Source organism: Hetaerina americana, unplaced genomic scaffold (genome assembly GCF_022747635.1).
Source record: "Hetaerina americana unplaced genomic scaffold, ioHetAmer1.1.p SCAF_7, whole genome shotgun sequence".
NCBI classification, from domain to species: Eukaryota; Metazoa; Arthropoda; class Insecta; order Odonata; family Calopterygidae; genus Hetaerina; species Hetaerina americana.
Window position 1 is genome coordinate 7990842 of NW_027287316.1, and position 20234 is coordinate 8011075.

The 20234-nt window shown below is 39.0% G+C and overlaps 1 protein-coding gene across 2 annotated transcripts; it reads right to left on the reverse strand.

The window, feature by feature from the left end:
* Nucleotides 1-9090: 9090 nt before the first annotated feature.
* On the reverse strand, nucleotides 9091-13816 carry LOC139696433 (androgen-dependent TFPI-regulating protein-like). Of its 2 annotated transcripts, none has more exons than XM_071595197.1 (6): nucleotides 13300-13816; nucleotides 11137-11397; nucleotides 10524-10670; nucleotides 9914-10137; nucleotides 9632-9783; nucleotides 9091-9454 (listed from the first exon to the last, which is right to left on the reverse strand). In XM_071595197.1, the coding sequence occupies exons 2-6, from the start codon at nucleotides 11320-11322 to the stop codon at nucleotides 9423-9425; spliced, it is 741 nt and encodes a 246-aa protein (XP_071451298.1). In that variant the 5' UTR covers nucleotides 11323-11397; nucleotides 13300-13816; the 3' UTR covers nucleotides 9091-9422. The 2 variants fall into 2 exon arrangements, with proteins under 2 accessions (XP_071451298.1, XP_071451297.1); XM_071595196.1 differs by having other exon boundaries at nucleotides 11137-11376; nucleotides 13300-13815.
* Nucleotides 13817-20234: the final 6418 nt, after the last annotated feature.

Genomic DNA, 20234 nt, shown 5'->3' on the forward strand with positions numbered 1-20234 from the left:
AAAAATGCTATTCTCTTCTTACTTTTTTTCGCTGCAAGTATGTTTGGGGAGATTACTCATGCAACAGACTTAGGCTCACACTGGGAGTGTTTCCTAGGAAGTGAGCCTTTACTAAGGCACATGTGAGAATGAAGGAAAGCCTTCTGTACAAGTCATAAGGCTCTCTTTCTTGAAAGGAGTCTATAAAAAGAAAGATAAAGTAAACAAAGGTTCGCCCGGAGTTCCCTTCATTTTGGCAGCTCCAATAAAACAAATCTTCAGCTGGGAAGGGGACTTTTTACCACTCTCAGTGCAAAGTGGGAGCTGCAAAAGATTAGGTCACGGCAAATGATTGTGAAGGCAACCTTGGATCAGCAACTCTCGGTACGGGCCTTAGTCTTCCAATAGAAATAAAATGGCATAAAAATATTCAGATATCAATAATCTAAATCGTGAATATGTTCAAATTCTGCATATTTATTATTATTATGTCATCTAATTTCAGGTAACAGTCTGACAAAACAAAATCAAAAGCTTGTCAATCCTATGCAATGATTGGTACAAAAATTGCTGGAGATTTCAATGACCCATCCATAGATTGGAGAACTTTAGCACAAGCGCAGAGCTTTAGCACAAGTAGTAAAGACAACATTACCAACGAGACTGATTCATAAGTGCCGTACTTATAACACCTTGACACTTATCCAGCTATGGGCAGTAATATACTTTGTGAGTTTGCAACGAATTCACCTTCAAAGATAATGGGGACACTAAAAAGAATTTGTGGCAACAAGAGTATTAACCCGTAAATTGTCTCAAGACACTGAATGAAATATAAATCTACCTACACCCACCTCTGTAAGAATGGGGGCTACAAAAGTTTCAAAGGTGTGCGACAGGGTTCATTTCTAAATTTTTAAAATGATACCAATAGCAGACATACTTGGCATACCTTTGTGGAACAACTTCTGACATCATTGCCAACAGGTGAGAAGTTACCAGCTCAAAAAGTTCACCCAAAATACATTTTGTTAAGGGGTACTTGAGACATCCATAATGGTTCTTGTTCCATACACTTCAGTATACTTTAAATATTGATTTAATTGAGATAGGTAACAGTATAATCATGTGGTCAGTCATTTTAGGACAGATTTTTCATTTCATTAACATAATTTATCCTGACACATTTTGCCAGATCTCTTTCAACAAGTTTTCTGTGTCCTTGATGAATTGGGGATTAAGTTTTGCAGACAGTTGTACTTAAGGTAAAGAGTTTTGAAAGAATAAGGTATCATTAGTGATTTATTTCACCTATGGTCTCAATTTTGTTAGAAATTAAATAGGTTGTTTGCATAACTATGATATTAACAAAAATATATTTTTAAATGTAAAGAATTTCTTTGTTAATTATCAATGATTAGAAATCTTCCTTGAAAACAGTTTTTTAAGTCTTTCTTCTGAAAAATAACATTAAAGAAATCATGAGTGGGACATACAAGTGACCATTTTGAAGTTTCCCCATTTTAAAATGGTTAAAATCCATACCAAATATCCATTATATTTTATTTGTGACAGAATCTGTGACAGACAGATAGTAGCAAGTACATAATTGGGATGCCACCTTGAAAGTTTAATGTTTCTTGGTAGGGTATATGTTTTAGCCTGTAGCACATGGATAAAAGTCAGCTGTATGAATCCCTGTATTCTCTTTAATTTTCATGTTTACAGTGTGTGTTTGTATAACAGTTTTGACAAATGACCATCACGATGCAATGCATTTGTTGCTGCTATTTCAATGATGCTATTATTTCACAGGCTCGGCAGCCAGACACTTAAAGAAAATCTAAGAATGGCATCAGACACCTTTGCAGAATAACTTCTGATGCCATTTCACATAGCCAATACTATAATGGCATCCTTATGCAAATAGCATCATGTACCATCATTAGGGAATAACCCTCTTGAACCCACGCAAATTGTTACCCTGAACACTGACGAGTGTGTCCCCTCATGTACATCCTGATTAGCAACTCCTTATAGTTAATTCTCTTTGTTAATTTAATACCCCTATAAGAAACCATCAATCTATCCTGGTGATTGTAAAAGTGTTCTACAGTCACCTTCTCCCATATCAAGTTAGACATCTCTCAAGCGAAACAAAAGTGACAAAGCAGTTATGAAAACTCATCCAAACAGTCAATTAGCTGCAAAAGTGTGACTCATTTCTAAGTATCTCCTTTTTAAAAATATTTGCTGTTTAAAATTCATCAATAAATCTTTTCTAGTTGTATGACTCCCATGATATGCTATGAACAACAGGGTACAGGCTAAAGAGTAACATAATTGAAACTTTAAAAATAAAAATACATTTGCAAGCCATTTTAGTTGAGAAGTTACTAAACTCAGTGGCAGTAAAAAGGAGAAAGTAAAGCATTAGGGTTGTGAATAAATATGTGACCTGAGTGCTCAGAAACACTAACATATAAGTATTCTTTGTCAAACACACCCAATATTCAATCTGCTGTATGTACTGTGTGCCCACTGGTGACCATGGATATTTTTTCATCAATCAGAACTACTTTTAGACATGGCCACACGTCAGTAGGCTTTATTAATGTAAGGTGGTATTTTAATATTGAGTAGATGAAAATACAATGGAACATACATAGTTTTAATTCAATATGTCAATATCACAGTGGCCTTAGCAAGACACACTTTAGGGTTGGGCTGAGTTCATGCCATATACCAGATTCCTTTCCCATGGTATTCTCTTCCTAGCTTGCAAGTTTCCTGAGCAAAAGATTGGGCAGAGACAGAGGAGGGGTGACCCCCCCAAGGTCAGTATACATAGTCAAGTGCTATTGAGTATTAAAAATTGCCCTAGGTGTGAGATGAATGGAATGTTAAAGATAACAGAGTTATTCTTTGCATCTCCAACCCTTACACATGGGCTTGCAGCCTGAAAGGATAGAAAACATTTCTCTGCTTTGGTAATTTTCTATTAAATCCTTCCTATTGTAAAACTGCCGGTGTGTTTGGCTTCTGAACCTGTTCACTCATACATACCATGAGATCCTTTGTGAAGAATTAGATCAGGGGCCCGAGAAGAGCATGGGAAAAAGATGTTAACAATATTCAGGGTCCTCCAACAAAATGTCCAGGTGATTATGAGCACCACCATTCAGCTCTCTTCACTTGTCTTCTGGCCAAATACTTCCCATTCCACCTCCGAGAGCCAAGCCTCAACAGATGTGAAAAGAATCAATTCTCCTTAATACAAAACTTAATTTTAATACAGTGGAATGAGCTGTATTAATGTAAAAATTATTAATTATTATAACTTGGTAGTCCATTGGTTAAGGTGAGCGGATGAGCATAGACACAAACTACATTCCTTAGCTCCATCTGAGAACACACAACCTGACAATCTGTACCACAATTAACATTTCTTCAATTCCACAAGCATTCTACCTCCCTTCACTTTGTGCAAGGTGCATATCCTTTTTCTGCTTCTACTTTTCTTGCTTAACATCCTCCCGTCCATCACTGCCTTCAGCATTTCATTATGAATTATAAATTCTCTGCATCCATCTTTACTAACTTCTTTGGATTTCTCCAACAACCTCTTTCCTCCACCACCAGGCCGAGCACTTTATTTTTCCCATTCAATCCATTTTATATTTTCAATCCTTCCCCAAATCTATATCACAAAGGCCTCAAAATAAATTCCCCTCTTCTTTCAAAGACTTCTTTGCCTAACAGATTAATCTTCTTTTCCCCTTAGCTACTTTGACCATCTAGAACCAAAACAATTCCAAGCTAGGTAAAATGTTCCACCTGATCTAGTTTTTTCCCTCCTATTTTAACGTTCAACTTGTCATTCCTCTTCCTTGAAAATCTTGTAGCCTTATTCTTTTTTACAATCATTCTCATCCCATGCATATCACACTGATTTTCTAATTTGCTCAGCATAGTTAGTAACTCATTAGCTGACTGGCTAACTAAAATTTTGTCATCTGAAGATTTAATTGATTTTTATGGATTCCCCACTGACTTTCAATCCTATCTTTAGTTTTTCCCATTCGAACGCATATGCAAAATATGCTAAACACACTTCTACCGGATGACGACGAGGAGGACAATGAAGCACAACATGTAGTAAGGAGGCGGTCGGAGGAAGAATGTACTGCTGAGTACATCGAACCTTTCTCCCTAAGCGAAGTGGATGTAGCAATCGCCCAAATCGGTAGGAACAAAGCGCCGGGTGATGATGGTATTCCGGGAATTGTGATCCAAAAAATGTCGGATATCATAAACAGTGACCTTTTAAGCATCTGTAACGACTGTCTCTTCTTTGGATACTTTCCTAAGCTATGGAAAATCGGCTTACTTAAGGCCATACTTAAAAGTAAGGACAGAGATATATCTGACCATAGGTCTTTTCGCCCCATAACCTTATTACCTGAGTTTGGCAAGGTCCTGGAGCGCATGCTCAAAAATAGACTAGAAAGTGCAGTAGATAACCTCTACCATGATCGACAGTTTGGGTTTAGGAGAGGGAGAGGGGCAGAGGATGCGATCCTGGAAGTTAAAAATTTTATAGTAAACAATGATTCAAAATATGTGGTGGGTATCTTCATTGATATAAAAGGTGCCTTTGATTCAGTTTGGTGGCCGGCAGCAATAGAAGAACTGAAACACTTACAGGTACCGAAATATTTAATTCGTGTAATAAAAAGCTATTTTAAAGACAGAACGGTGCATTACCAGACGAACACCACGGCTGTTCGAAAAGTGTCAACCAAAGGATGTCCCCAGGGCTCAGTCCTGGGCCCACTGGTCTCGAACCTAATTATAAACTCTCTGTTGAGAAAGACATTTCCAGACGGATGCGACATTGTGGCGTACGCTGATGATGCGGCAGTACTTGTGGGTGGGCACACCAGAAGGGAGTTAGAATGCAAGGCTTTGGCCTCGATGACACTCGTGGAAGAGTGGGCGAGAGCCAACAAATTGACTCTTTCCAAGGAGAAAACAGAATACGTGGTCTTCCGGAGTGCCCTGGCCAGGAATCCAACGATCAGGATGGACGGTAAACAAATTAAAAGAAGTCCTTACTTTAAATACTTAGGAGTATACTTGGACGAGAAGTTAACATTCACGGCTCACGCCCACCACACGGCAATAAAGGTAAAAAAGATCTTCCATGCGATACGGCGACATGTCAGGACTATGTTTGGTAGCCAGTCGCTCCATCGTGTGTATAATGGTGTGGTTAAACCAGTAATCACGTATGGTAGCAGGGTGTGGGGCCACAGGGCCGAAAACAGTAGAGTTCAAAGAAAACTGCAGGAGGCGCAGAGGGCGTGCTTGCTAGCCCTCACAAACTGCTACTCCACCGTTAGCACTGAAGCCCTGTCGGTTATTGCAGGGGAACCGCCCCTGAAGTACATTGTTGGGGAAAAACGGGCAAGGGACGACTATAAAACAACCGGTGAGACTGTGTATTATGGACAAAGAATTACCTCAGAAGATTGCACCTCGCTTGCGAAACTAAAGAAACTTCTCAGAAACATTTCTGAAGAGAGATGGAATGAGGAATGGGTGAGCTCGGATAAAGGCCGCCACACCTACGAACTCTTTCCAAATCTAAATGCGAGGAAAGCAGTTAAACTGCAGTATACGAAAAATACCGGACAAATCCTAAGTGGTCACAGGGAGTGTGAGGGTTATAAAAGTAAAATAGGGATCGCTGAATCAGGCTTGTGTGCTGAGTGCCTAAAAGAGGACACAATTAAACACCGAGTGAGCGAGTGTGTAATATACGAAGCATGGAGGGTAAGGTTACAGCTGGAGATGACAGAGGCAAGCGACTTGTGGAACAAACTCATTTTGTTTTTTCCGAGACACTGCAAGCACAAGGAGCTAGCCGAGATCGTCAGGCCAGCCAATAAACCTGGCGGGCGGCGGCGGAGGGTGGAGACCGGAGGGAGACAGCGGATGGCAGTGAATGGAGGGAGGCAGCGGAGGGCGGCGACAGGCGGGCGGCAGCAGTGGGAGACGGCGGAGGGCGGAGACCGGAGGGAGACAGCGGAGGGCCGTGATTTGAGGGAGTGCAGTGTTTGGAGATAGGCAGCGGATGGCGGTGACTGGAGGGAGTTCAAGGAGGGAGATGACAACAGGAAAACTTAAGCACAAAGAGACATTTGAAAAAAAAAAACTGTTATGAAAAAAGGGGAAAAACCACAGGGTGTCCCCTATGTACGAGTATTAAATTTAATTTAAATAATTTAATTTAAATAATAATTAATTATTATTATTAACGCTTTCATCATTTCTTTTCCATATGTGCTTAAAAGCACACGCAATAATGGACACCCTTCACTTACCCCTCTTCCTAGCACTGCCCATCCTGACTCTCTATCCCCAACACACACCCGAGAAGTCTGCGCCATTCACAGGTCTCGGATAAGCCACTTGTTCTCCTAATATACTCCAATCTTCTGTAATATATTCATTGATTCTACTCAATATAGTGTATTAAATGTATTCTACAAAATCTATGAACCAAAAAATACAGCCCGATTGTACTTTTTATGTTACTTTCTATAAGCGACTTCATTACTGATATGGCATCATACAAACCTCCCCCTTCCTCAATCCAAATTGATCCTCCCCTTTGTAATTTTCCCACCTCTTCATCATTTGTTTAATCCTGAGGATCTTTAGCAATGTGATATCAAACAGTGTTCTATAGTCCTCACATACAGCTGTCTTTCCCAGCTTTCTTTCTTGGGATGGAACTAACACTGATCTGATGAAATCTTCCATCCCAAGTCCTCACTCATTAATGCTGCAAATTTTCAAATAAAAACTCTTCATTCCATGTTGCCCTAAATCCTTAAGTAGTTCCTTGTGAATGTTATCTTTACTTAAAACCTTATTTGATTTCAATTCCCTCAATGGCCCTTTCACAATCAAAAGTCCAGGTTTTAAGATATCCCTATACATGTCATATTGTCTATCTATGTCTAAACTTGCAGGCCAAATACCTTTATCATATGGAACCTCTATATATTATTTCCATCTCACTTGAATCTTTCTTGGTTCCATTAATAATTTTCCTGTTGTTGGTGCACATGGACTTTCCCTTCTCACTTCCTGATGGCATTTTCACCTTTCTGTTCAGTGCACCCATTTCTCTCCTCCTTTGTGAATCGCCATATCTTCGAATGTGTCTTTCACCATACGTCATTATTTACTAATTAAATTGTTCTGTTGGTCTGACTCATGTCATTAAGATACAGAGGCAATATAGTTAAAATAACAAAAATAAACACTTAAATGAAATATAACAGTCAAACCCCCATAAAAATACATGGAAACACTACATTCTTTAGTTTCCTGCCTCAGTTATTATTTATCTTTCTTATTCCTTATTCTTTGTTTGCGTTCTTCCATTACCTTTACTCGTCTGCATTCAAATCAGCTTATCTGTAAATCATTGCTTCCTTGTCCTTTTCCTGTCCGTATAGTTTCATTTGCTGCTTTTTATACCCATTTTTTTATATCTCCCCATTTTTTCTCTGCAATAACTTTCTCCCTCTCCTAACTCAAAATTTTTTCACTCTTCAAGGTTACTCTTTTTTTTTCTTTGTTTCATTTAATGCTTTGGCATTCCATTTCCTATTATATCCTCCAGTTGCATTCTTGTGAAACTTATGTTACATTTCATTGGTACTAAAGTATAATTTGAACTTGCATCTGTCCCCTGGAACTGTGTGAACTGATTGCACTGTTTTAAATCTGTGATTTATCATAATATATTTTGATATTTCTCTGAATCTCTACTTTTTTCATGCATACATACATTGAAATGAACAATTTAAATCACCAACGGATTCTGAAGTGAGTTTTTTTTAACCATAAAGACTGAAATTACATCATACAAAATGCATATCATGTTCCAGCTGTATTTTCCCATCTAAGGCAAAAGTATGGACAGTTGAACTGCTGAAAGGCTGAAACAAATGTTTTCTCACTGAATCAGTCATTTCTATAAATAAATGAAAGGACTAACTTTGTAGTTCCACACGAAAATTTTTTGGGTGGAACTACAAAGTTAGTCCTTTCATTTATTTATAATGAATCGGTTCCATAAAGTTACGCCAGAAACCATTAATTACAGTCATTTCTAGATTCCAAATTTCTTTTCAAATGTCAAAACTTATGTGCCACCACACCACCCCATAGCCAATAGCTGATAGAGTTCATTAATTACTGCTTGATCAACCAGTTGGGTGAGAATTTGAGTGATATAGCAATCAACACTATACGAGTACCATTATGCAAATAAATTTGGGCACTCCAGGCTATATTAAGTCGGCCATCCCATTCACCAATGGGATGCATCCAAGCCAGCACTGGAGATGGCATTACCTGAAGGATTAATCTCTCCAGTATCCACTGCATGTTCAAGTATGTATGCTGCAGAAACAAGGCTGTGTTCAAACAAAACTTTTCAGGCCAGCACTGAGAGAGTTGGGATTGCTAAAGTTTTCTTCCAGCAAGATTACATTTTCTGAGAATGTGCTATTACACCAATGCAGTGTCTCAGAATAATGAATTCAACTCTCAAGAGTTTGTACTTTGTCAGGCATAATGATGTCGGAACCTTAACTGAAATCTCAAGTAAGCACATGAAAGATTAAGGATAGAAAAAGAGAACCTGGAATTCATGTACTTGTTCGTTGTTAGTGTGACCTCAACTGAATCCACCAAACATGACCATGTTGCAAAAAATTGACATTGTCAAAATAGAGTAAATGAAGATGAATCACATTAATGCAACAAAGTTCATTGTACAATAAAGCAAGAAATAAGTTAAAATATATTATTACCATGAGCAATGAGAGCAACCAGTCATCAAGAGCATCATCGGAAAGCAGGCATTCCCTAAAATGGACAAAATGGGGAATTTGGAACCAAGAGGAGCAAGGATTACAAGTTCTAGCTGTAGGGGTATCACAGAATGACAGTTGAGCAATTTTTAACTGCATTCAATAATAATCTTTTTTTCACTTTATTCAAGATAATCAATTTTCAACAGGTAACATTTATTAAATATAAAAATATATTTTAGTAATACATATATATCATTGCAAAAATGCAATTTTTGTCATTGAAAAAATTAACATACTTTAATCAGATTACTTCTGCCTTGGAATGATACACAAAAAAATTTGGTCCTTCTTCTGAACCATGAGAATTCGAAAATATATCACATTCTCGCCATCTCAACAGCAGTATTTAAGTACAAGCGGGTTTTAAAAGTACTGCCTTTTATCCAAAGAGTCTCTGTGAGATTTTTGATTTAACTTTAAAGTAAACATGCACATCTATAAAACCTCACTTATCTCTTCATCAACTCTGGTTACAGCTCCCTAAGAAAATTTGGATCTTACCCTAGTGGCTCCTGGAATATAAAAAATAATGTACATTAATAAAATTGCAGAAATGACAGCACATCTCAGTTGCTGATTTGAGAGTTACAAGCCCAAATCAGGCAAATTTTACATGTAATAGACTCAAAATATTAACTCCCAGTGGGAAACTTCAGTAGATATCAGGAAGAGAAAGAGTATGTACTCACCATGAAAGATGATGCTAAGATGGTAACCTAAATGATAGAAGATAACTGTAATTGTAGCAAAAAGTAATACTATGGCAATTCTTTGCAGCCATGAGATATATTCAATGAAGGGATAAATCCATGAACCTGATGTATAGCGGTGTGTCAATATTCTGTTCAGGAGAGAAGTATATCATCAGAGAAAGCCATTTCAGCACATATTGTCAACAGCTTCTAGTTGAGCATTGACCATTGAATTCATACGGTCATCACAGAATTATCTGCTTTCAAAAAACAACTCACACTATGGCATATGAGACGAGAATAATCAATCCAATTCTCTTACGCCTCTGACTGTGGTAAGGGGACCAGGCTTCTCTGCGGAAGAGTAACTCGCCCACAGCAAAGATCCCCACACCAGAGTGAATGAGAAAGTTGATCCAAGCAGGGATAAGCTCTTCAATGGGGCCAGGGAACAGGTAAAGGGGATCCATCAAGGTCAATATCCAATAGGCTGAGACCACCAACTGAAACGAAGGGAGAAGTTTCAATCATTGGAATTGTCAAAATTACACGTGGGCTTATTCAAATTTTTCAGCAATCAAATTGGGCATTATTGGCCTCTCAAGCACGCAATGCCATTGTAGCCTGAGCTCTTGGCATGCTTGATGTCTACCATCTTCACTCCATTGTGATCTACTTCCAAGGGATGTGAATGTTTTCCATTTGTGCTCTAGCTCTCAGTCCTTTAATCTTCTTCATCTCAATCAAATAATAGCAGTGCACAGTTTACTCCGCCCATAATTTCCCCAACAATATATTCATCAAAATTCAATAACTGAAGCATTTTCTGCCCATGCTAACAATTACTTATACTAGCATTAATACATTTTGTTCACCATCAGTTACGTACCAGTGATCCAGGGAATACAAGAGTTTCAAAAATAAAAGCTCTGTTTTTTCCAAATTTCTTCTTAAAATCAGTTAATGATTTTTCATCAGTGAATGCAACCAAAATGTCCTCTGCAGCACATACCACTAAGTATGTTATGTGTACAACCTGGAAAACAAGTTTCTTTAAACTTAGCTGTGAAATTGACAAACATGCATACAATATTGAAAATAAATAAATAAATAGGGATCATGCTAATAATAAGATTTAAAAATATATGTGATGAATTAAATGTGACCTTTAACAAGAATTTTATTTATTCAGGTAAAACAAGTGAAGGATCGTCAACAGGTAAGATGTTCATTGAATTAGTAAACTTTGTATTTTTTCACAGTAAAAAAAAATAAAAAGTGTGCTCGTTAAGTGATCACGAATTTCCACAAAGTTCCTATACAGAGCCTGAAAACATTGCATTTAGGTCAGATTTTATTGAATCATATGTAAATGAAAATGTATGGGATGAATTGGATGTATTGATGAAAGGTATTTACATCTAGAATATTTTGATAGATTTATATTCATACTGAGTAAGAATAATGCCAAAGAAACATTACATTAAATTTTTATATCTTACCAAATTCCACACAGTAAGATAAGGATATACAACCCTATTTTCATCAGACAACCCAAACTTTTGGGCAACTTCAGGTCTTAATTCTATTCCTTTAAGGAGAAACTCCCATGCCACGAAGATTTGAAATATTAGGAATGATGCATGCAGTCCTTGTAGCAACATTTTAATGGGCACACACACACACATACAGTTTCTGTAAGTTAATCCGATACTTTTACTGCTAGAAGACTAACATTCTACCTGCAAAATGAATGACATTTGCTGTAATTAATATATTAGGGTGGTTGGCAAGAGTTCGTCCCAGGGAGGAATTTCCCTTGTCATTGTCCACCCATACATGTTATAACACACATGTAAAAAAAGAAGGTAGGTGAATAAATGTAATGAAATTGTTTCAGTGTGGGTTTCTATATCCTAGGCAGTGAAATTTAAAGATGAGCTGGCATCTCAAAACTCAAAAAATACATAAACTATGCAGGCTCAAATGCAAATTGGTGATATTTATATTTACTAACACCTAATCACGGAAAGTCATTGGTATCTTAAAAACAACAATTAATGATAGATAGGAGTTTTTAACACAGACAATAATTTGCACAAGATCATCATTTATCACAAACTGCAAGATGAAATAATGGGTATGACCTTCCTCTCAGTGTGAAACCTCCTATTATTTATGTATCAACTTCCAGAGTTTAAAATCATGTTCTTATAGACAGGTTTCATCAAATCCAGTTTCAGCTATGTGGAAATTCCTATTATGAAGGTTGGGGACATTATATTTTTTCACATTGGACAAATTTATGCAGCATATAGGCTTCAATATGAGCAGTTTTTACATGTATAATAATGCATTCAATAAAAGCAGGTTACTCCAGTTACATGTATTCCCATAGAAATAAATGAAAGAAATTTAATTTTGAAAAGTTATGCAGGTATGCTTACAACTCTCATGCTAGTTAGCCATGACAAGTTAAATTATATGCATATATAATGAACATAAGGAATGAAATATCATTTTGAGATTATGATACGGCGGTCTTTAAATTTAGCCATGTTGAACAGATAACTTGAACAGAGGAGAGTAAAAAACTTACCCACCACCTTTTGAGAATGGACTCTGAATGGGTAAGACTGAGTGAGGAAAACAGAACATCATTTACCTATATTCAAAACTGTCTAAAGCTTTTTCAGAGTCTAGACAAGTGGTGTCAGATTGTCTATTTATTTCAATGTTTGCATAGGCAAAGAGTTTGACATTGGACAGAGTGGAATGGTTGATGTTGAAATCATTCCACTCAACATTCTGAATCCAAGGGGAAGTCATTCTCACCACATAAACACAAAGTTACCCCTCCCTCCCACAAAGTAACTTCACGCATGCCTCCCCTGAGTATTCATCACTCTCCAAATGGATGATTTTTGTGATGCTAATTGAAAATTTGACTTCTGAAGTGAACTAGCACTTTTGCCATGTGATTTATTATTTATTTATTTACTACATAAAGGTGCAACTCATTCAATGAACCCAAAATTATTGTCCTAATACATGTGCTACCCTCATACGTTGAATACATGTATCATGTAATGTTAAAGGAAACTTTTATAATTTTAAATTTAGTCTAAAAAATAATAACCTCCTACTCAGGTTTTTATGGTAGGTTTTAGGTAAAGTGAGAGATTTAAAATCTGTGTTAAGATAATCAAAATATTGACCATTGTTAAATCTCTATTTTCCCTTCCATTATATTATAGTCTTTATTTTATATTATACCAATAAATTTCATCAATATCAACCTTTGTAACCAATATCTCTTTGATCCGCATGCCACTAACATGTTAGTAATTATAAGTTTATTAATTAGAAGTTTAATAATTTGGAAGGGTGAGGGGAAAAATGACGCTTTTTTACCACTGATCCCCGCTAAGCGTACACAGAAAACCACACCGATTGGGGTGGCTATAGTGAGGATTCGAACTCCACTGACACTACCCGACTGGGAGCCACGGGAGCCGGGGGCAACGATACTAAGTCAAGAAGTGACTGCAATGCCCGCAGGGTGAACTGACAGCAAGGAAGAGGTTGACTGTGAAAAGCTAGCGCAACTGATATTACGACATAAGGAAGAAGAATAAACGGTGACATGAGGGGATTTTGCAGACCTGTGACTCCGTTTTAGAAAGGTATCCGTTCGCGATTACTGCTGCGCTGGAGTGAAGCGTCCGTCTTTGTTCACTTGGCCGCGGCACGTATTCTCATAGCCGATATCTCCTTCCGGAGACTTCGACAATTCACTCCGGGCCGAGAAAGAGATAGAGGACTCCACGCTTCAAAACTCTCCGCCTCTTACTCCCATAGGCCTCCGACGACTGCCGTCCCGTTGCTCCGCCTTTGTATACCAGCTTTCACACACCTCCCGTAACTGAAGGACGGCGGACCAATGAATGGAGGCGCCTGCGATCGCTACGAAGAGTTTGAAACGGGGCTTGAGGGAGGGGGCAGCGTCCTTGCCATCCGCGCCTCGCCCCCTCATCGTCCCCTCCGCGCAACAGCGCCTCCGTTGTTTTTCCATGGTTTTCGCGCATGGATAAGACATAAACAACCGCCGGGAGGGTTCGCGGCGGCGCGGAACTTCGCAGTCGCGGAAGGAGGGGTGGGAGGAATGATGACTCGTGAGAGTCGCAGGAGGGGGAAGCGAACTATTACGCAAAAGAGGGCATGAGGATAGAACAAAATTTCAGTGGATTTGCGTCTCGTCGCCACTGCTGCACGCCCTGCCCTGCAGCAGTTCTGGAAGGGGAAACGCGCGCGCGCGCAGCATGAGTTGAGAACACAATACGAGTGTCGCTCTCGCTACCGCAGCAACACAGACAACGGTGAAAGTTAACACTGTGTTTCCACACAGCCATCCTGTGGCATCACCTAACGGAGTCAGGAGACGGCGATCATCCGTACGATTTGTTTTGACGGGAGGTGAACATAGACAGAAATACCCAAGCGACGGTTTCCGCTCGCAGGCGCGACTGCGGCGCCGCAGTAGAAAGTTGAGAGATGGAAAACGACTGCGGCGGCGACATGCGTCCTGATTGGCTGCGCAGTCCGTGGCGTCACAGAATTGCATACGTGAAGACGACTGAGTCTGACGACTGTCATCATCGCGTCTCGATTGGTGCGCGCATTAGCGAACTCTCCCTTCGATCTCTACGCCGGCCTGAGCGGCCTGTGCGATTGGTTGATAATATTGGTGTATACGGATACGCTTTTGCTACGTTCGCGGCGAAATTCCAGGCTATAACGCGAGCATTTGACACGTGACTCTGAAGTAAGGCGCCTCGAAGCGATTTGAAGGAAGAGATAAAATCTGAACGCAGTCCTGGCTGAAGGTCATTCTGTGCTATTTCATCGGAATGTTTGCTTGGATCGATTGGATGTCACAGTGGGGTCACAGCCGGAGGTTATGGAACCGTGAATCACCCAAATATTAGAAGCATTTGTCTCCACCGTAAATTTATGGAATTTGCGTAACATATTGAAATTAAATGAAATTATTAACGTTCTGGTAATTATTAACAAGTTTGTGGAATTACAAAGTCTATGATTGCATTTCAACTTGAAACATTTGATTTGTCCACGTTCAGGAAACCTAATAAGATAATTCCTGAGATAATTCAATACTAGAAATAGCCCAGTAAATGAAAGTTTCTTATCCCAAAGCAACGATCGAAACATTATAATGGATGGAGGTTTCAACGTCCCATTTATTGGAGCACATAAGTATGGTTTAAACATAGGGGGTAAAGATAAAAAATACCTGCATTTACGTAGTTGGAGTGACAAGTTGATGTATATCAACTTGTTACTCCAACTATATCAACTTGTCACTCAAACTAAGGGCGATCATATTCTTAATTTTTTGGCAAATGAACATGCTTGAAAAAGAGTTAAATATAGAAAATATTTAAGGGATTAGTGGTCACAGTGCAGTAAATGCTATGTTTTCGCTATTTGTGATCCGAAATAAGAATCCAGAAAGAAATATTAACTCGTTAAGAAAAGGGATTATAATGGCTTCAAGTGCGTGCCAGAGAGAGTTCATTTGCAAATTTTTAGAAAGATAGTAAGTACCGAAGAACTGAAGATACGTGGAATCACATCCTCAACATCACGCGCTCAGCAGTCAACAGGTACTTTCCAAGTAAATTCAAAAGATAACACGGGACTGAGATGGTTGGTTCAACGCCCAAGTTAAAACAACATCAAGACGCCAAAGACTATATTACGCCAAGATGAAACAACATATCAGGGACGATATCTCTAGCGACAAGCGAAATGAGATCATTTATGATTATAAGGTACGATCTAGGGCGACTGCCAGGAAGGAATTTCGGAATGCGTTTAGAGAATTCAAAAGGAATAGATTTAACCGGGAATAAGTAAGCATTTTGATCCTATGTCAGAGAGGTTCAGGGAAATAAATCTAATTCACTCAAAACCGACGAAGGCAAAATAGTGGCTAACAGTATGGAAAAGGCCAAATAGTTGACGTCTTCTTTCAAAGAGTTTTCACCAATGTCCGACTGGATGTCTCCGATAGTTTAGCTAATCGTTTCCGCCAACTGATGACCGAAATTGAAATTTCATTTAACGGAACGTAACGTATGCTGAAAAATATTAACCCAAACAAATCCTTCGGACTCGATCAAAAACCAGATCGTATATTTTAGAAACTCAGACTTTAATATTTCGGTGGTCCCAGCCATCATCTACAGTTTACGAGTAGTAAGTACGTGAAAAGTATGAGTTTCTTCTTACCCCAGAGAAAGGTGATTTGGTCACCGAAAATTCGGAATACTATACCTGCGAGTTTCATTTTTAATTGGTTTTCTGTGTTCTTGTTCGATAGCGCTTACTCGCTTCTCCGTTCAAATTATTATTCACATCCGTGAGACTTTCCTTTATTATATATAAACACACTATATACGAGAGAAGTATAAAGAATTGGTCGGGTCGTAAGGAGAAGAATCGTGCTAGGCAAAGCGGCTTTCACAAGGGGGAAGAATAGTAGATATGATATTAAGCTTATAAAAAGTTCTAAAAAATTCTGTTTCTTTGTTTCATTTATGGAATATCAGCTGTTTCTCTATCAATAAAATCTTTCGTTTTACTTGTTTGTTATTGCTCCCAGTTATATGCCCATTGAAACAGCGTCAACAAATAAACAATATATTCCAAACAACAACAGATTCCAAATAAACAATATGTCGTGTTTCAGGAACGGCATTTTCTTGCGTCTCAGTTATTATGGTAATAACTGAGACGGAATAAAATGGAGCAAAAGAAGCAGGGTGGAAGACGAAAAGCGAGGATATGAAAATTTTTTCCTTTTTTTAGTTCGTGCGCCATACAACAAATTCAAACCCCTATCGGGAAGTAAGAAAGGAAAATCTGTTTTTAACAGTTAGAGCTAAGTCGGGTAAGATGATAGTTTAAACAGAAAAGATGGGGATCAGGATGGTGCGGTGACTAACATACAGCTCCCCAACGAGAGGATCCGGGTTCCAATCCTTGGAGACAACAAATATTTTTTCAGTGATATCCCGATCCCTACTTGAGGTGCTTTGTGGAGAGCACTGCGGAGTGAGTACGACGTCCGTCGGATGGGCCGTTAAGCTGCGGACCCCTTGGCGCCTTTTGACAAGATTAGGCTGATGCCGACGCCAGGTTTCTCCCCACTCTTCCTTTCCCAACCATCCACAATGGCGCAAATGGCCTTAGCGGTCGGTCGCCTCCCATAAAAACTACTACTACAGAAAATATCCAAGAGAGATGGATGGGATGTATAGAAAAGTGCAAGGTAAAGAACTTTGGCTAACAAGCTTGGACATGGAAAGAAAATATGACGTAGGTGAGGGTAGCTTAGGTCCAGGCTTACTTGAAGGGGAGATAGCAAGGGCATCAAGGTAATTGAAATAAAACAAGGCCGTGGCGATAGATAAAATTCCCGGGGAACAACTTAAAGGTTTAGAAAAACATGGGAGGAAGAGTATTTTTGGACTAATTCTTAATACTTATGGACTTATAATACTTTTATTTATATTTATTTAGTACATTCCAAGCTCTTGTTTTTATCGATATTTATTTCTCTTTTTCTCTTATTTGTCATTTTTACCACGAACGATAAGGGATCAGAATAACATTGTTCGACCGCGGTATGGTCATATTCGGGTAAAATTATTCTGGAGTGTATTCATTCTCTGCCACACACCCTGGCGATGGCTAGCAGGGTATATATATATATATATATATATATATATATATATATATATATATATATATATATATATATATATATATATAAGCAAATAAACATGTAACATACTCGTATAGTATTTTAAAACGTACCTACCGTGATACACGTTCTGTTAAAGCACTCGTGGGAAAAATTGCGAAATAATACGGGTCTGTGTTTCACTTTTATCAATACCTTGAGGGAGTAATTACAAGCCGGGCATTTAAGCTAGTAATAGATGCATCGCACTTAAACAATTCTTTTTTGATTAATTTGCAACAGGGTTAAAAAACGACTCATCAATATTTCTCAACGGCGGAACCAAGTTTGTTTTATTTTAATTCAAACCAAATCAATTTCTTGCTTTCACTCGGAGCCTGAACTGTGGTTAGTAAAAAAAACCCCTGAAAGTTTGAGAATGACGAATCCTACGATATTTCCCTGGCTCTCACAACCTTATATACACATCAGAAATGAATTTCAACCACCAAAGCTCATATCTATGTGCTTGAATACCACAGAAGACACAAGAAACTTACCACTTAAAAGGTATTATTTATGTGCAAAAATCTCTGTGGTGTGATGAGGGTAAAGAAAGAAACCTTAAACTTTCAAATAAAGATTCAGTACTTCTCACGGCGATAGTTTAGATGCTACGCATCAGGTCCACCTGAGGAGTCACCTGTTGATGATGCGCAGCATCGAAACCATCCATGGTCGTGTGAAGGACTGAATCTTTATTTGAAAGTTAAAGATTTCTTTCTTTACCCTCGTCATGAAGGAATTCCACAAAGTTTAGCCTAGAACTGCCATGGTCATCTCTGCAGTTAAAATAAAACACAATTTTTACAATGTCATATCAATTCGTCCGTTAAAAGCAACGCTGTTTGAGGTGCCACGCAATATTAGGAAATATTTCATTTCAACTGGATTATTATTTCCATGGCGACGGCCCCCGGACGGAACATAAGAAGGAACGCAGAAGAATGATAATGCAGTTGAAACCCATTCAATGTCGATTTCCGGAGCGAGGGCGGAGGTAATTGGGCTTTTTCGAACACAAGGAAGCACTTGAAGACCGATAGCGAACTCGTTTGCCGCGGGGAGGTTTCTTTAAAACGGCTATATCTTTGGGTTCATCGTATGGGGCAAGAGAGAGAAAGAAAGAGAGAGGGAGTGAGGAAGAGGGGGGGGGGAAGGGTCGTGGTTAAACCACCTGTGCACATCAGAGCAAATGGCATCAGATCCGCAACATTTCAATTTGCCCTCTCGGGCGCTTATTGCGCTCGCATGAATGAATGCCTACCTGTTGAAACTCGCATTCCTTCCCGGGAGATTTCATAAAGCCGTGACCTCTGGTTGTACGTACAACGAACAATGGACGTCTCTGGAAACTTATCGGTCAATAAGTTTCCAGGGAAGATACGTCCAATGTTTTCTTATTTCGCGCATCGAGGGACAGATCGGTGATTACGGTAAACTACGACAACAACGGAAAAAATGTTGCGCGTTAGATACTTGACTGTCCAAACGAAGTGTCGCTGTCGAAACCCACATTCAAGTCGTGCAGTGTCGTCCGGAGGCGGTTTACAACGGACGGTGACCACGCAGCCACGTGGTTTTCATAATTTGTGAACTCGTGTGTGTGAGAAAAAAAAGTTGTTTTCTTGACGCTTCGTGTAATCTCGAGAGAATTTTACGTTTGAGAGTTGAGAACGCAACGGGCCGTGTCGGTAATCGCACACGCCAAAGAAAAAAAAAACAAGACAAAAAAGTATAAATAACAGAACGCACAAAGCAACGCCACACACGAACACACACAATAAAAACCACGCACATTAAATGCACGGCAATGAGGAAAACATTTCAATATAAAACCACCTTTGGCTGCGGTGGAAGGCGTTTTAAACGAGTGTTGTTCACCTTCAACAAATATATTTCCCTCTGTCGGTACAGCTCGAAATTTGCATAAGCAGTGAACCACAAGTCGACAATTTTAAAGCCCGTCCAAGGCTATTCAACTATTCCTCGAGGGAAATATGCATGTATAACGGTTTTTTTCAATCATGATCGGATTGTGTCTGATGAAATAAGTCAGCCAAACAGTTGTCCAAGGAATCGGCCAGAACATAGAGCGATATGCCTACAAAAATGAACACCGGTATTACGCCCATATACAGTTCTGAAATATCCCACACGATCGACCAAGTGAACCAGGGAAAAAAATCCAATTTCTGAGGGTGGAAATCGAATAGAAAGAAATTATAAATGAAGGTGTACGCGAGACAGTGTCGTAGAAGCGATATGGAGTGCGATGATTAGTAGGAGGTATTGATTGGGCATACTGAAAATGGTGGCGACATAATATATTAAAAATATGTGGGGTGGCAAGGAACAATTGCGCAGCGGAATCTCCACCTCCTAAGCCGGATGTTAATAGGAAGAGTTATGGAAGCATAAACTACAAAAAAAATAGCTTTTGATTCAAAAAGGAGAGGTTGGATCTGAAAGACTATTCATGACACCCAAATGGTGCTGGTCGCTTCGTTAAAATTAAAGTGATAGCGCTCGCGTCGTGAGTCGGCCAGGGCAGTTGAAAAAACCTTCTATTGCGTAACGTTCAACACGTAAAAATAACCGTGCCAAGAATGGTGCACTCGACTCTAAGCTCCTTTTATCCCAAAAACGGCAGAAGAGGCGGGAGGGAATGCATGTTTTCCTCGCTAAATGAAGGTACTTTGGTATTTTAAACATTTTTCGAGATTTTTTTCAGTAAGAATTAAAGAGTCGCCCCTTATAATAGTCGAC

Bases quoted from the DNA above. Each gene is read 5' to 3' on its own strand.
- LOC139696433 (XM_071595197.1), bottom strand. From the start codon at position 11,322: ATGTGTGTGTGTGTGCCCATTAAAATGTTGCTACAAGGACTGCATGCA. The intron at 10,138-10,523 runs GTACGTAACTGA...CCTTCGTTTCAG, and splicing joins TTGTATTCCCTGGATCACTG to TTGGTGGTCTCAGCCTATTG. The intron at 9,784-9,913 runs GTGAGTTGTTTT...TCTCCTGAACAG, and splicing joins CTCGTCTCATATGCCATAGT to AATATTGACACACCGCTATA.